At 50.8% G+C, this 15,863-nt stretch overlaps 4 protein-coding genes across 4 annotated transcripts; 2 read left to right on the forward strand and 2 right to left on the reverse strand.

The window, feature by feature from the left end:
* Positions 1-1,662: 1,662 nt before the first annotated feature.
* On the forward strand, positions 1,663-6,485 carry FMAN_00255 (uncharacterized protein; the record flags this gene model as incomplete). The annotated part of the gene is made up of 2 exons (XM_041822083.1): positions 1,663-6,219; positions 6,270-6,485. The coding sequence occupies 2 exons, from the start codon at positions 1,663-1,665 to the stop codon at positions 6,483-6,485; spliced, it is 4,773 nt and encodes a 1,590-aa protein (XP_041687799.1).
* Positions 6,486-8,985: 2,500 nt separating this feature from the next.
* On the forward strand, positions 8,986-10,112 carry FMAN_00256 (uncharacterized protein; the record flags this gene model as incomplete). The annotated part of the gene is made up of 3 exons (XM_041822084.1): positions 8,986-9,022; positions 9,070-9,298; positions 9,368-10,112. The coding sequence occupies 3 exons, from the start codon at positions 8,986-8,988 to the stop codon at positions 10,110-10,112; spliced, it is 1,011 nt and encodes a 336-aa protein (XP_041687800.1).
* A 350-nt stretch (positions 10,113-10,462) lies between these two features.
* On the reverse strand, positions 10,463-11,601 carry FMAN_00257 (related to NADPH quinone oxidoreductase homolog PIG3; the record flags this gene model as incomplete). The annotated part of the gene is made up of 2 exons (XM_041822085.1): positions 10,463-11,400; positions 11,451-11,601. 2 exons carry the CDS (start codon positions 11,599-11,601, stop codon positions 10,463-10,465), a joined length of 1,089 nt encoding a protein of 362 aa, XP_041687801.1.
* A 1,667-nt stretch (positions 11,602-13,268) lies between these two features.
* On the reverse strand, positions 13,269-15,240 carry FMAN_00258 (uncharacterized protein; the record flags this gene model as incomplete). The annotated part of the gene is made up of 3 exons (XM_041822086.1): positions 13,269-13,330; positions 13,381-14,839; positions 14,887-15,240. The coding sequence occupies 3 exons, from the start codon at positions 15,238-15,240 to the stop codon at positions 13,269-13,271; spliced, it is 1,875 nt and encodes a 624-aa protein (XP_041687802.1).
* Between the last annotated feature and the right edge of the window lie 623 nt (positions 15,241-15,863).

Consider the following 15,863-nt stretch of genomic DNA (forward strand, 5'->3'; position numbering starts at 1 on the left):
TTATTTGTTTGACTTTTAAACCTAAACAGATTCTAAATAATGAAATGTCTATGGTATTGTCAGATCTGCGCCTGCTGTTTACTGCAGTCGTCGCGATCCAGATATGCAACTCGTTGGAAGTCTTGATTAATTTTCCGAGATGCAAAACCTAAGCGCCTAGTGGGAATAACCACAATTTGTCCCTGGATGGCCATCATCAAACTGGGGGATCATTTACGCTTCTGGAACTGCCAGATTCATGATTATGTAATTCAAATTCGAGGCATCCAAGATCTCAAGGATGTCGTCTCGGAAAAGAAAAGCAAGGAAAGGCTGGTCTCAGAATTTCTTCAACAATGTTGGGACTCAGACAGCAGCTGCTGCATATGCAAAAGCCAGGATCTCAAGTTATTTCAGGCTCGAACCGAATCTCGGGCTGCTTTACTTTAGCTACTTGTTTTATGAGTCACCAATAATGTACATGCCTCTGAGATCTGGATTCATTGCCTTGGCCAATAGAACTTGAAGAGGCGGTGACTTTGACAGCTGGCAGTCTGGCCGCTACCTTACCTTGCCGAACTGGTTCACTCATATCCATGTCTGTCTGCCCTGTATGTATCACAGCTGAGAGAGCTTTACATTGCATCAGCCACTCCTAAGATTCGATGCTAGAATAGAAGTATACTTTAATACTCGATAAAAAGAACAGACTTTGTAATATATGCCTTTTTCCATATAATGTTGGGAGATGATATTCAACGGCATCATCCGATATCATCCTCTCAGTTTGAGGTACCGGCAAATACAACACACAAACATCAACCAACCAGCCCCAGTCAACCACGTCACTCCTTCACTCCCTCCAGGTACTTTAGCTCTGTCCGTTACCTTGCAATCGGGGAATAGTGAGGTGGAAACATCCCTCCCGTCCGTCACCTCAACATTAGGTACCTTGCCTTGCTTTGCCTTGCATTGGATTGCACTGCTTGTAGCATTGGGCAACGTGGGCTTGGGCTCCAGCAGCAGCCATCAGCTGGTTATCAATTTACATCGTCAATCGATCAAACTCATTGCGCAAAGCTGTTTCCTGAGGCCGCCCCAAACACTAGCAGAGGTGCACAGATAATTGCTTGGGATCACCTTGGTTGCTTTCCCTCACAAACCTCACCTCTCCTAGGCTTTTAGCTCATCAGCTTAAAGTGAGGTACCGTACCACTGCGGCACTGCCGTTACCGCTACTGCTACTGCCCACCGCTACCAGCCACTGATTTGGTGCTCGGCTCTGCTTTGCCTTACTTCACCGTCATCATCATCGGTTTCGCGACTTTTGTTTTTTCTTCCCACCCACGTCAACCACCTTTTTTTTTATCTTCATCCTCAACTTCATCTCATCATTGAAAAAGATTAAAAGATAGAATCGCATCTATTCATTTCCATTCTATCATCTTGATCTCTTTTCTTTCTTTTTCTCTCCCTCGTCGTCCCCTTTCATTCTTCCTCTTGGCGTCCTCTCGGAATCTGTTCGGCCCGTTTGCTTCTGCTTTCGTCCCGCTCTCCGCTTCCCTTGGCCGCCATTTTCTTGTCGTCTCTGAATCATCCACCTTCAGAAAAAACCACCGACAATAACAACGCGGTAGCTCTTCTCGAGTCCGCAACCGCACCCGCTACCCTAGGCTTGTCGCCATGGACAATCTCGACATGCCGCCGGCCCCTACGCCGCCTGTCAACAACATGAGCATGCCTTCCAATAACTCGGATCGCACCGCTAATCTGCTGAACTTGCTCAAGTTCAGCGGTTCAGGTGGCTCGCAGCTGCAGAGTCAAGCTGCTCACAATCGGGCCCAGGCTCACATCCAGCAGCAGACCCAGCAGTCCCAAGAGCAGCCGCAGGAACCTGGTTCTCCTCAGCAGATGCACCAGCAGTTGTCGGACCATCAGCTCCATCAATTCAATCAATTCCAGCAGCATGCTCAGCAAGGTCGAGGTATCATCCAGAGCCCTCTCCCTGCTCAGATTCACCAGCCTGCGCCTTCTTCTGCTGACCCGACTGGTCTCTTGGCTGCCCTTATGCGCGGCGCCCACGAGCCGGAAGAGCCCAAGCAGGCCCAGCAGCCGCACCCTCAGCAAGCCTTTGGCAACGGTTCTCCCCCGGCCGATACGCGCTCGTATCTGCTCAACTTGCTGAACCGCCCCAAGCCTAGCCAGGGCGACCAGCAGCAATCGGCTCTGACTGAGACCACGCGTTCCAACAACCTTACGCCTCAGTCTCCCGACTTGGCTCCTGCCGAGCCTGCTCGCTACTCTGGCAGTTATCAGCAGCAGTACCCCCAGCAGCATGGCAACCAGTACTCGAATCAGCAGCACCGCCCGGTCGATTCCTACGCAGGGTCGCACGCATCCGATTCCTTCCATCATGTTTCGCAGGATCAGACTGACACCTCGGCTCTTTTCCAGCAGCTCTTGGGAAACCTTGCTCAGTCGTCTCCTCATAGCCAGAGTCAGAGCCAGAGCCACATGGCTCAGTCGCCACCAGCTCTTCCTTTCCAGATTCTTAAGAAGGACTCGCCAGCTGCTTCCCAGCATTCTCACCACTCCCACCACTCCCACCGCCATGACCACTCGGTCGGCGCTGGCAGTGACCGAGCTGGTCTCCCCACCTCTCCTCACCAGATCCGTCGCAAGGCAACCCGAACCGCGTCTCTGCAGTCACACCCTTCGGTGAAGCAGGGTACTCCTCCGACCTCCGAATTCGACAACTACAATTCGACCGCCAAGGAGACCGTCGCAGAGGCCATCGAGGACATTGCCGAGCAGGCTGATCATGAAGCCCGGGAAGCACTTGAGCGCGCGGAGCACGAACGGGCCCAGGCTGAAATCGCCGAGGACCTTGACGATATGCTCAACGCCAAGTCCGAGAAGGAATTCGAGGACAGTGCTCACATTGCCGCCCAGGCTATCCAAGCTGAGCTTGACCGCAGCGAGAATGAGGGACTTCTTGAGGACACCCTCCCACACGATGTCGCTGAGACTGTTCGCGAGATCGTTGACGAGGCCGCTCAGGGTGTTGCTGACAGCTGGGAGAGCGCTGACCAAGACGAGATCGTCGTTATTGAAGAGAAGGAGACCCCGCCTGTCAAGGTGTTTAACTTCCCCATGAAGCCGTGGATCTCTATTACTCTTCAGGAAGAGGGCACCGAGCCACGACCCTTGTTCCGCGATGAGACTATCATGGATATTGCTCGACTCAAGAAGGAGTTTGATCAGATTGATCGAAACCTTTACACCGCTACTGAGAACTATATGGCCTACGGCATGTCTAAGCAAGGTGGTCTGCGTGTTATTCGACAGGAGGATGGCAAGGATGCCAAGATTTTCACCGACACCAAGGACCGTATCTTCAACGTCGCCATGTCTGTTACACCTACTGACCACGACGGCGCTCACCGTGAGGCCATCATCGGTACTGGCATCAGTGGCACCGTCTACTGGGTTCAGATTCGTGATGGTGACAAGGATCACATTGAAGATGCTCATATGGAGGGGTATGGCTTTGCTCTGCCTCCCATGAGCTCCCAGGAGGGTGACGCCCCTGGTGGTGTTCTCAAGACCCGTGCCCGCACCTCGACAATTCACCCCGAGTACTTTGCCGTCGGTCGCGGCAAGTCCATCAACCTCATCTGGCCTTCATACATTCTTCAGAACAACCTGTTCAAGCCTGGCCACGACCGCGTTGTCGACACTGAAACCCTCGCCAAGCAGTGCTCCCTGAAGATTAACACTGGTAAGGCTGGCAAGGACTTCACCTTTAGTCAGGACGACTCGGTTATCGTCTCTCTTGACAAGTCTGGTCGGGTCAAGTTCTGGGATGTTCGAGACCTGACCGCTGTCAAGGAGGGCTCTGACCCGCGTGCTCCCATGCCCGCTGAGACCAACCTCGAGGTCAAGGAGCCCCTGATGACACTTGCCACCACACCTGAAGGTGAGAAGGCTTGGCCCACTTCGGTTCTTCTTCTCGACAAGCAGCGACCCTACCAGAAGCGATGTGCCCTGCGATACATGATTGTTGGAATGAAGCAGAACCACACTCTGCAGCTTTGGGATCTTGCTCTCGGCAAGCCCGTGCAGGAGTTCAACCTACCCCACAGCAAGGAGTCGGATGCTGTTTGTAGTGTCATGTACCACTCAGCCACCGGCATGATTGTCATTGGCCACCCCACGCGCAACTCGATCTACTTTGCGCACTTGTCCGCACCCAAGTATAACCTCAAGAGTGTATCTCAGGCCGAATATATTCAGCGACTGATTGCTCAGGACTCTTCCATCCCCCAGCCGGATAGTACCGCTGTCATTAGTGGTGTTCGTGAGTACTCGTTCGCTAACCGGGGAATTCTGCGAAGTCTTGACATTCTTGGCACTCCTGCCATGGTTCAAGATGCCGACGAACCCACTCTGTTTGAGCTGTACGCCATGCACTCCAAGGGTGTTGCTTGCCTCCTTGTCAAGCAGACTGAGCTCGGATGGTCCAAGGACAACAAGGTCCTCGACGGTGTTGATGCCGTTGCCCAGGGCGTCGTCACTGTTTCGAAGCTCAAGGCTCCTCAGCCCGCCGAGGCATCTACCCCAGCCAGCAATGGAGACGCCGTTGTCCGTGTCGTTAACCGCGGTGCGAACAAGGAGAACATCCAGCCCACCCCAGGAGCCCAAGCCGAGTCTAGCCAGCGTGGACTCGAATCGACTACTCCAGCCAAGGCCAAGAGTGAGCCGAAGGAGGCTGAAACGCCTGTCCAATCCGCCAAGGAGTCTCAGGCGGAGAAGCCTGAGCGAAAGTCAAGAAAGAAGAAGAACGCTGCCAACCAGGGTGATACAGCTACTAATGGCGCTGCACCTCGCGCTGGCAATAAGGATGCCAAGACCGCGAACAACGCCTCCACACCTGCTGTCTCTAGTGAGGCTTTGGATGCCGCCATTTCTGGACTCGAGTCTCGTCTCACCGTGAGTGTCGGCGAGACCCTCAAGTCATCGTTCAAGAACCTTCACGGTAAGATTGACGATGACATCCGCGTCCGTGACGAGAACTTCAATCAGCACCAGCTTAAACTCCTTGATATGGTTTCGGAGGTGCTGAACGAAAACACTCAGAAGGTCCTGGAGGCTCTGATCCACCACCAGTTCACTGAGCTCGTCATTCCTGCCATTGGCGACAAGGCTGGCGCCGCAGTTACCGATCTTCTCGACAACAAGCTGCAACCTCATCTTACTTCCACCGTGCAGAAGGAGATCCAGAGCTCCCTTCCTCACGCTCTCAACCGATCCCTGCGCTCCGGCGATTTCATTAAGGCCATCTCCGACCGCGTTGGAAACTCGGTTGCTACGAGCGTGCAACAGGAAGTCCTTGCGACACTGACCCAGCGACTCACCCCGACGTTCACTAACATTGCAACTCAGGCGTCGCAGCGTGTCGCAGGCGAGCTTCACCAGCAGTACCATGACCAGTTTGAGTATATGAAGGCCCAGCATGCTTCCGACACCGCCAAGATCGACCAACTCCTTTCTCATGTAACTCGTCTTTCGGAAATGGTTACAACCATGTCTGCCTCTCAGGCGGCGCTCCAGGCCGACTTCCTCAAGTTCAAGCAGCAGCCTGTCCATGAACTTTCCGGGATCCCGCAAAATGTTGGGCACGGTCAGAGCATGCCCCATCACGGCTATGCCAGCTCCAACCAGCATCACCCACAGGCTAGCCACGCTGGTAGCTACCACCCCAGTCAAGCTCCTAGCCAGGCCGCCAGCCAGGCGCAGCAGTATATGGGTAGCCCTCAGTACCTCCGTGGTTCTCAGCAAGTGAACAGCCCTCAAGCGTCGCAGCAGGCTTCTGATTACGTCGCTCCCGCCTCCAGTGTCAGTGCTCTTGCTGGTGCCTACGCCAGCCAGCGTAACCAGACAGAGCCCGAGGCTGATCACGACTTGATGCAGCGCATCAGAATTGTTGAGCAGGCCATCCAGGAGGGCCGTTATCAGGACGCCATGATCCAGTGGATCCAGAGTGGACGTGAGGAAGAGATCTTCCGTCGTTGCCTCAGTCGCTTCCCCCCTACCAAGTTCGAGAATCTTCCACCCTTGATGTTGCTTGTTGTTATTGCCACAATCTCCAAGGATCTGAAGCCCAACGCTCGTCTCAAGGAGGAAGTTGAATGGATCGAAATGGCTCTCCGAGCCTTTGCCGAGAACCTTCCTGCCTTTGTAAGTTCACACTGTATCATGTCTAATGAGCATCAACTAATGTGTCGTAGGAATGGGAACAACAGGGTGCTCGCGATGTGATCAAGAGTACGACTCAGACCATGCAGCTCCTTATCGGACGTATCCAGCCTCTCATCGGTGGCATCCAGGATGGCTTCCCCACGGATCCTTTCCTGGCCAACCTCGAGAGAGCGAAGCTTGAATGGATTATTCGAACATCCGAGCACGTGCTTGACACGTTCGGTGCCCCTCGACGCTACGAGTAATTGAGGGCTGTTTGTGTACAGCATAGAATTGTGGAGGAATGTGGTAGCCGATAACTGCTCGGCAATCAACCTTTCGACTTGTCTAACGGAGTGGCCTGCGGAAACGCGGAGCTTTGACGTGGGCTAGAAGTTGCAACAGCAACGGTGTACATGACGCTGGGAAGGGAGCATTTCGGAAGCATTCACGGTTTGTGAATACGACAAAAAAGACATAAGATACATGTGCATTATCAGGAAGTTACAGATGTTTACGGCCTCGGGTCATGGTAATGTTTTTTGCCAGCCTGGATTTGGGATCATGTTGCGGGCGTGCGAAACCTTTTAACGTACATTGGAGGGTAATCGGTTACTTTTGGTGCTTTGACTCGTTTATTTCTCTTCTTCTCTTCTTCTCTTTTACTTTAGTTCATTTCAAATCATTTCACTTCTTATTTGGGATGGAAATGCTATGATACCCCGGAGAAAGGGGGGAGGGACAGGATGGTGCGATGGCGGAGGAATGACGAAATGGGGGAGCGGAGAGAGAAGACCATGTCTTATTCTTCTTCCTCTTTGGTCTAGTTTTGATAATTTAATGTTTGAGTTGATACGGATACTGTCATGGTTCATGTCTAACTGAGTGAGGTTTGACTTGGCCTGTCTTACGGGATCTCATCATGTATCGAGGCGGTTTCAGCGAGAGCCTATCAAGGGCAAAGCAGATATATGAACAAGGCACTCGCCAATATAATCTCTGTGACGTAGCAACATGGACAAGTATGATCACTACATCAACAATAATCGATTAACGAGAACGAGAGCGAAGAACGAGGAACGACTAGCGAGACGTATATGGATGGATAGAAGTCATGATCCTTGTGGACGCCGGAACGTACGGATATTAATAGTGATGACAGGCTGCATGCTCTCGCCTCTCGCCTCTCGGCAGACAACTTGGCGCCGATAATTAAGCCTTTAAGGTCAGACAAGCTTTTTTTAACGTGTATCAGATCAGCCCTAGAAAAAGGGGTAGACTCTGCGCGGGATCTATCGTTCGATGTGATGCTACAATGCATCTGATCCTGACTCTTGTACTACGGTCGAAATAACACCAAGCTCCACGGAGTCCATGCTCACCTAAAATTCATATGGGCTCCGTTAAATAGTGGTGAGCCTTATGTCTATATGTTGGAGAATAGCATGTTGGTGATGAGATTATAGTCCTCTTGGTCGTGCCATATCAGATCATACCAAGCTCCCAGTCTCCATATACCGAGGTTTCCAAACCCCAAACTCCATTTCTTTGACTCCGATCAGAGGAAGTGAAGCTCCGGTCCCAGAAACTCCGCTCATTCCGGATTTCGGACACGGAAAGCGTAGAGAATCTCGGGGTGGTAATCTAGACCGAACCGCCGGGGTTTTTTATCTCGAACGGGCAAGATTCGACAACGACCTAAATTGGGAATCATGATGGTATCTTCTTGACGTCAAGGAAACAAGCTTTTTTCTGCAATGTCTTCTCCACGATAATTGTAATTTCAGTGCCTTCTTTGAGCCAATGACTTATCGCCATGTTGGGTTCAATGTAACCCCTTCTCTGTGTTGATCGCATGCATATTCACACTTGGCAACACGTCACGCTGGGAGATATGTGCCGCTGTAGTCACTCGACGGCCAAGATTGGTGTTTGGATACATTAAGCTTGGGGGTCTTTAATTAATATACTGGGAATAAGATACAGTTGTGTTGGTTAAGCTTATTGCACTTGCGCTGTACCCGCATGGGGATGGCTGAGGTGAGCTTATGATGTCTCAGCCACCGCAATGCGTTGTGTCTGTGAGATTCTTGCAAGGCTTGTAATATCGATATTGAAGATGTTATAAAGTCCGACGGCATCCGCGGAGGCTTTGGGACTTGGAGAATAGTATAGTATCCACTGGTTTGGAGGACAGGACAAGGGGGGTTCTTGATCAGACGTTTGTTTTACTGTAAGAGCAGGGATATTCTGCTGCATGTGAAGTCTTGAGACGGCCATAGAATAAAAGAATAGCACATACAACATTAGATAGACATGTTCCCCAAATGGTCAAGCGCCGGGTGTGATTAGAGTAGCATCGGTATTTCTGTTCCTATTCTCCGATGGCAGTGACATACAATGCAATGCAATCATTCAATATTTGGCTGTGTCTTGTGTCTTGTGCTTTATTCCCTGTTTGGTACCACCCCCCAATAACTTTCCTTGTTCGTGCAACTTAGTTACCTTGTCTATGCCTGCTTGGCCTGCAGATTTGTTTCTTTTATTATCTACCTACTTATATCTAGGACTTTACTTTATCTTGTGTCTGTCACTTTGTCCTTAAATGCTTCAGCCCTTCTTCCCTACCTTTTCCGGATAGATCTTGATGGGCAGTTTATATCACCCTCTTTTTCATAGACACGGTATTTATTCATCCTCATCATATATAATTGTGTTTACTATCTTCTATTTCTTTGTATTCTTTTCCTTTTGCTCATTTCAATCATGGTTGTAGCTTCAAAGAACGTGGTCGAACCAGTGTGTAAGTCACCATCACGCTCCAAGCTACATCTCACTGACAACTCCAAGTCATCGTCCTCGCATTCACCGTAGGATGTCTCATCAATAGACGGCGAGACACTCAAATCACGTACAACGAATCTCCCGACGATGTTGAAGACCAACGATACGTTGACTCGCCTCCTCTGAAGCCCACTCTCCTCCAACACATCGAGCACCCAGTTCGCAAAGCTCCAAACTTGTTCTTCGTTCTACTATCTCGCTTCTTCAATGCGTTTCCGTTCCTGATAGAGATTTGGTACTGGAACTTGACATACTGGTACTTCTCTTATCACGCTGATTTATACGTGTATACTGATGGTTGTAGGATCTATCAAGGCCTTCGAGCAGTGTCAGCCCGAGCAATCGCGGGCAACGAACCAATCTTCACCCGCGCTCGAGACCACGCCATTCAAATCCTCACTCTAGAATCCTTCTTTGGCCTCGATATCGAACAATACTTCCAGTCATACATAATGAACCAACAGCCGTGGCTCATGCCCATCTTCGCAAAGATATACTACTCCCACATCAGCATCGGCATCCTCTTCCTCATCTACATCTACACTTATCTCCCATCACCAACCTTTCAACGAATTCGTCGTACAATCGCCGTCGATAACGCTATTGCTTTCGTCATCGTGACGCTCTGGCGATGCTCGCCTCCGCGATTACTACCGCAGCAATATGGCTTCGTTGATGTTCTGCATAGTAAAGCTGGGGGTGCTAATGTCTGGAACAATAATCGTTTCCAATTAACTATCGCTGCGATGCCGAGTTTACACTTTGGAACATCGCTCTTCTTTGCAGTTTGCATGTGTCGATTCTCTCCGCATCGATTCATGCGCATCCTCGCTCCTCTTTGGCCGACCGCTATGCTCATTACCATTGTCGCTACTGCGAATCACTTCCTCACGGATGCGTTTATCGGGGCTCTGGTTCCGTTGTTAGGATGGCGCATCAACCGTGTTGTTCTTGTTCTTAAACCGATTCAGGATTATATCTTTGCGCCGTTGATCAACAGGCTGGACCTGGTCGATTCTGATGTGCGAGTTGTTCCAAAGACTTTGTAATTACGATATAGAACAAAAGCATTTCTATGGACATGAAAGTCACGAGAAATAGATGCTGAGTGTGCACATTACGAGGAGGGTTCTCACTCCTAGGTTCATGGGGGTTTCTAGACACCAAGTAATGCAATGCAATGATAATTATAATGAGACCTCAACACAGCTCTCGAACCACAATTGCTGATTTTATATGTGCCGCCGTGTAAAACTGTACTCCTACGTTATCTTGGTGTTACACCAGATGATAACCATAGCCAAAAACGAATGAACACGATATCAACGTAACGTAGCACAAATGACACTCACTTATATCAAGTATCTTTCTATCTCATGATCCGTGTAGACTTTCTACTCTATTCCTTCTTCGAAACCCTCACCACTACTTTTCCAAAATGCTGCCCACTGCTCAAAAACTCCAAAGCCTTATTCGCCTCCTCAAACCCAAACACCTTGCTCACAACAGGGTGAATAGAATGCTTCTCATAAAACGCCACCATCTCCACAAACCGATCTTTCGGCCCATTCAGGATCCCCTTGAGCGTCACGTTCCTCCTCAGAGCCAGCACATTCACGCCCACTTTGCCCCCGGTGTCCTGCTCCTCTTCCTTGCCGGAGAGATAGCCCACGCAGTTGATCAGCCCGCCAAAGGCTACAGAGTCGAATGACTTGCGGAGTGTTCGCGCACCGCCTGTCTCGAAGATGATGTCCGCGCCGTGGTTCTCTGTCGCCTTCATTACGGGCTCTTGCCACTCCCAGTGCGTGCGATAGTTAATGCCCGTGTCAGCGCCGAGATCCTTCTTCGCGCGCTCGAGCTTGTCGTCGGATGAAGAAGTGATGATGACGTTCAACCCAGCTGCCTTAGCGATCTGCAGGCCCGCAATCGCTACACCACCCGTGCCCTGCAGAAGAACTGTTTCCTTCTTCTTACCACCATCAGCAGGTTGCCCGAGCGGTCGCATGCCGTTGATGCACATCCAGGCGGTCACAGCTGCGATGGGGAGACACGCTGCTTCTTCGTCGGAGAGGTAATCGGGCACTGGGACGAGAGCATCCGCTGAGAAGCAGCGATATTCTGTTAGGACGCCGGGGAGAGGGAGACCGAGACCAGAGGCCATGTCTTTCTCGGTGACTTGGCCTGTGAGATGAGTCTGGTTAAAGATAGACATGACGCGAGCGCCGACTTTGAGTTTAGACGATGAGCTCTGGATGACGGTGCCGCACATATCGGAGCAAGGCACGAGAGCGTCTGTGTCTTGGATAGAGGCATGGTGGTTGTAATCACCATTGATGACTTCCAACAGTCAGTATCACCCCCTTTATTCCACGTCAGGGACAACTTACCTTCAGTATCGCGATAATTCAACCCAACAGCAAGAACCTTGACCAAAACCTCTCCCTCCTTCGGCTTGGGAACTTCACCCTCCCTAAAAGCAAGCTTATCAAGGCCATCCTGACCCGTGGTCCACTGTCTGTTCTTCTCAGGCGCCGGCATATTTTCGTCCTTTGATTTTCCAAACGGTAGGTATGAAGAGATGAAGCTCGCCATGATGAAAGGAGAAAAAAAAAGAAAAAAGAGAGGATATATAAATACGATGAACAGACGACGTCAACTATCAGTCAATGCTTCTCTTACAAAGTGGAGATGACGTCGCTTTTGGTGGATGAGGTTTCAAAGCGGTCGCCCTATCAGAGGAAAGGACTAGATCGTTTCAGGTATCAACGCCCGTGATGTAGAAATGTCTTAATAATCAAGTCTCGTTGATGCTCGGCGAAACGTTATGAGTTGAACGTTTTTCGAAACAGGTTGAGTAAGAGTTGAAGATGAGCAGTCACTCGAGTTTGACGGTGCAAAGATGTGGGTCTTGATGATGCGTTGTTGATAAGTAACTCTCATCATGCGCGGTTAAGACATTGATTGGGTGGTATACATACAATACAATACAATACAGACACGCAGCAAATCATCTATTCAAACAACAGCCAAAGCACATCACAACACATCACATCACCACTTGATCAGTACACTTTTGTTCGCAAGGCATATCTCATCTCTCTTTGGCTCTCTCTGCTCGTTCTCTTGTTCGTGTTTACAACTTCCTCAAAACATCTCCAGTCAACGATAGCCAAATAGCCCACACGCGTCCCATTCCAACACCCATCTCTAACTCTCCTTGAGTCACCGCGACCAGGCAGATCAAGAATTAATCAAGTGAGATCAGAATAATACCGCTCTCGTCCAATCCGTACATGAAATAAAAATAGATAAAAATAAAGGATAAACAGAAACTGTAACAGTAACAGAACCATGAACCAAGACAATTCAACTGTAATGCAGATAACCAGATATTGTAACTTTTTTCTTTTCCTTCCAACGGGGCCGGGCCTTCGACTCAAAAATCACCCATGTTCGCACTCGTCCATCGGCCCCTTTCAGTGCCCCTTGGTCCAAAAGCCGGACTCGGGCGTCTCCAAATGTGTCGTCTTCATCGTCGCGGTCATGCCAGGAACAGCGCCTAGACAGAAATTATTTGATTTGGTGGGTATAGTAGTAGGTTGTAAGTCGCCGAGGCAACCCCTCCCATTTGCTGACGCTGAACAGCCTGATGAGGAGAAGCCGGTATAGCTGTCTAGACGTAACGTCGTAAAAGCGTCATAATCGTCAAGTGGTGGTGGTGATAGTGGTCGTAGGTCTTGTCGGGGGTACGTACGTCCTGAGGGTATTCCAGGTTATGCGTGCATGCGTGCTGCCAAGTGCTTCTGTCTGTAGTCTGTGACCTTGTACATCTTTGGTTGCCCAGTTGTGTCGAAAACATTTGTGTATCCAGATATCCTATCCCATGCTCTCTCTCATCGGTAACTGTCATCATGTCGGCCACACGCACACTTCCTTAGGCCACTGTCGTCCCCCACAATCTTCAAAAGTCATAAAACCGTTCCCACGTAAACTATATGCAATGGGGTTCAACAAGACAAGTGAAATTCCTGCCATCACTTCCCCAGGTATGTCGGTATTACAAGTCATAAAAGCAAATGCGATGCAAAATTTCAATGCGTCGTGGTCATTGTCGTCAATCCGTAATGATACGCGCAGTTGTAGTCGGCGCCTGACATACAGGTCGTCGAAGCCTAACCCATCAAGGGGTGGCCAAAGAATCACACTCAGTGATATCGCGAAGCGTTGGTTGAGCTTGAACCGACGCGTGCTCCGTTGTCGGATGAGTCTATTGTGAATTAGCCAGTGTTCAATCGTTCCATGTCTCAGTTGACGTACCACCACTACCGCGCGTGGCGTGGCCGTTAGCACGTCGCCCAGCAAATCCGGCATTGGTCTCCCACTCAGGTCCGCGAGGCTGTCGCTCGGGTGCTCCCTTAGAGCTGTTACCGGGGCGCTGGCTGCCAATAGCGCCAGGAGTGCTTCGCGCCTGGTTCTGCATGGAGGCAGAGTCATAACCCAAGTTCAGGCTGTTGAGGCTGCTCAGAAGAGCAGAGTCATTCTTGGGTCCAGGTGTCCCAGAGTTGCCAGGGTGGCCAGAAGGTGACATGGCACCTCCCATGTAGTCACCGAAGCGAGCAGCAGTCGAGCTACCACCCATGTTGTTCATTCCCGAAGGAGCGAGGTAGCTGGAGGAAGCCTGCGAAGGGCTCGGGGTGAAGGATCGCAGATCAGCAAAGCTCTTGGCGGCTCGAAGGTTGTTGGGAATGCCGTTGCCTTCAGGGCTTCCGGGAAGCTCGATAGTGGGACCCTGTCGACCCATCATGTGGGAGTAATTGCTGCTGGCAGCTCGTGTCTCACGGTCAGCGGCAAAGTCAAATGTAGCAGCACGGCTGAGGCCACGCTTATGCATGTCCAGGTTGGTGCCTGGCTGACTGTGGATGTGGGCGGTGGGTGACGGCTGTTGTCGCTTCAGCACCGTAAGCTGGCGCGATTCGCCATCGCCCACGGACTGGTGCTCAAGGCCCATATTGTGTGCGAGAATGTGGATGGATCGTCGATGCTCAGGAGCGATACCAGCAGGGAAGACCAGAACCTCTCGGGAGTCGTCGCGACGGAACATAACCAATTCAGTGTAGAACTCGAGAGTCTGGGGGTCGTTCAAATCAACATCGCCTGGCATGGTCAGCGCCGGAGACTGAACACGAGATGCCTCGAGCATGCCGAGGTGCGATGGGCCCCTGGCTTGAGACTGTGAAAGACTACCAAGTGACTGGATAGAGCTTTGCTGGTGTAGCATGGGAGCACGGTGCTGCTCCTCAAGTTGGCCTCGTCGTTCTCGCTTCTCGCGTTCAATCCTCTCCCTCTCAGCCTCAGGGAGCATCTTCTTGTACTCAACGCGTAATTTACGGCCATGGACATCCATGCCGTTCATCGCCTCAATCACCATGCGTGTATCCTCGGCAGACTGGAAATTCGCGAAAGCCAGGCCTCTGAAGACGCCATTGTCAAAGTGGTAGTTGAAAGCATATGGCTGAGGGAGGTGCATCTCAAGCATGATAGAAGCCAGAGTCTCTTTTCGAACGGCAAAAGGGATGTTCTTAATAACAATAGCTGTAGGGATAAGCTGGTCGGCGTCTGAGGTGTTTGATCGAAGATCAGTGGGGGAGCCGTGAGATCCGGGGTGCTCAACACGGAGACCACCATTTGACATGGGGTTGTTGTTCATGCCTCCTTGGTAGGGCTGAAGACCTCCATGGTTACCATGAATACCAAGCGCGCTGTGATCGGTCCAGTTCTGTTTCTAATCAGACATAGTCATATAAACTTTCCATATTTACATACCTGGGGAAGAGCGGCTCGTCGGTTCACGTTTCGTTGCCGTCCAGGGCCATTCAAGGCACCGTTCACTGTGGCGACTCCGGTTGTGTTGTAGTTCCAAGCTTGGCCATTATCCAGCATGTAGCCCTGCATACCAGCCATGTTCTCCATACCACGCTGGTTGTACCCACTTCCGATCCTGTCGGCAGGGTAAAGAGCAGATGAGCCTAGAGGAGCGTCAAAAGGGCGTTGGGATTGGCGAGGTAGTGAGAGGCCAGCGAAACCACCGGCCGTAGCATAGTTCTGTCTCGAGTTCGGGGAGCGATTGGTTGATGTACCATAGTCAAGGTAACCCATATCGTGCGGTTGCTGCGACATTGTGATGATGGGATCCAGCTTGGCAAATAGCTGCTGTTTTTACCCAGCAGTCGACTTCACCTGCTTTCCTTGAAGGTTTATATCAAGCTGACACGTACAGAATGTGCAGTGTCAGGAATGCAGACGCGAGGGGGTATCGGGGGATGCGTAACAAGCAGTTAAAAATGCGGCATCAAATCGTTGGCTCGTGGGTCTCGGTCGTGAAAGCGGTGTAGCTAAGTAAAGTTGAGGGTACCAGGCGCAGAAGAAACCGTCTATAAAGTGCTCAAGAAGGGTCGGGTGAAACAAGGTTCGGGGGTTCCGCCTCAGGGTCAATGACCACAAAAGCTTGTTCCGCCAGGTGTAGCGAGATGCCTAAAACAAGATTGAGGCCTCGGGCAACAAATGCGCGAAGCTTAAAACGAAGGCACTGCGAGATCCTGGGTGGCGATAAAGGCGCACAAAATACAGCCAGCACAACGAAGGAGGCCGAATGAACCAAATTCCTGTATTCGAAGATTTGGCAGACAATGGCGGAGTAGCGTCAAAGAGCGTTACTTAATGGTTGTAGTTGATATTTCTGGGAGCCAAAGGTGATAGGCGGATGACCCTGGAAATCAGCGACGTCTCAGAAGTAGCTAATA

This window comes from Fusarium mangiferae (assembly GCF_900044065.1).
Source record: "Fusarium mangiferae strain MRC7560 genome assembly, contig: FMAN_scaffold013, whole genome shotgun sequence".
NCBI classification, from domain to species: domain Eukaryota; kingdom Fungi; phylum Ascomycota; class Sordariomycetes; order Hypocreales; family Nectriaceae; genus Fusarium; species Fusarium mangiferae.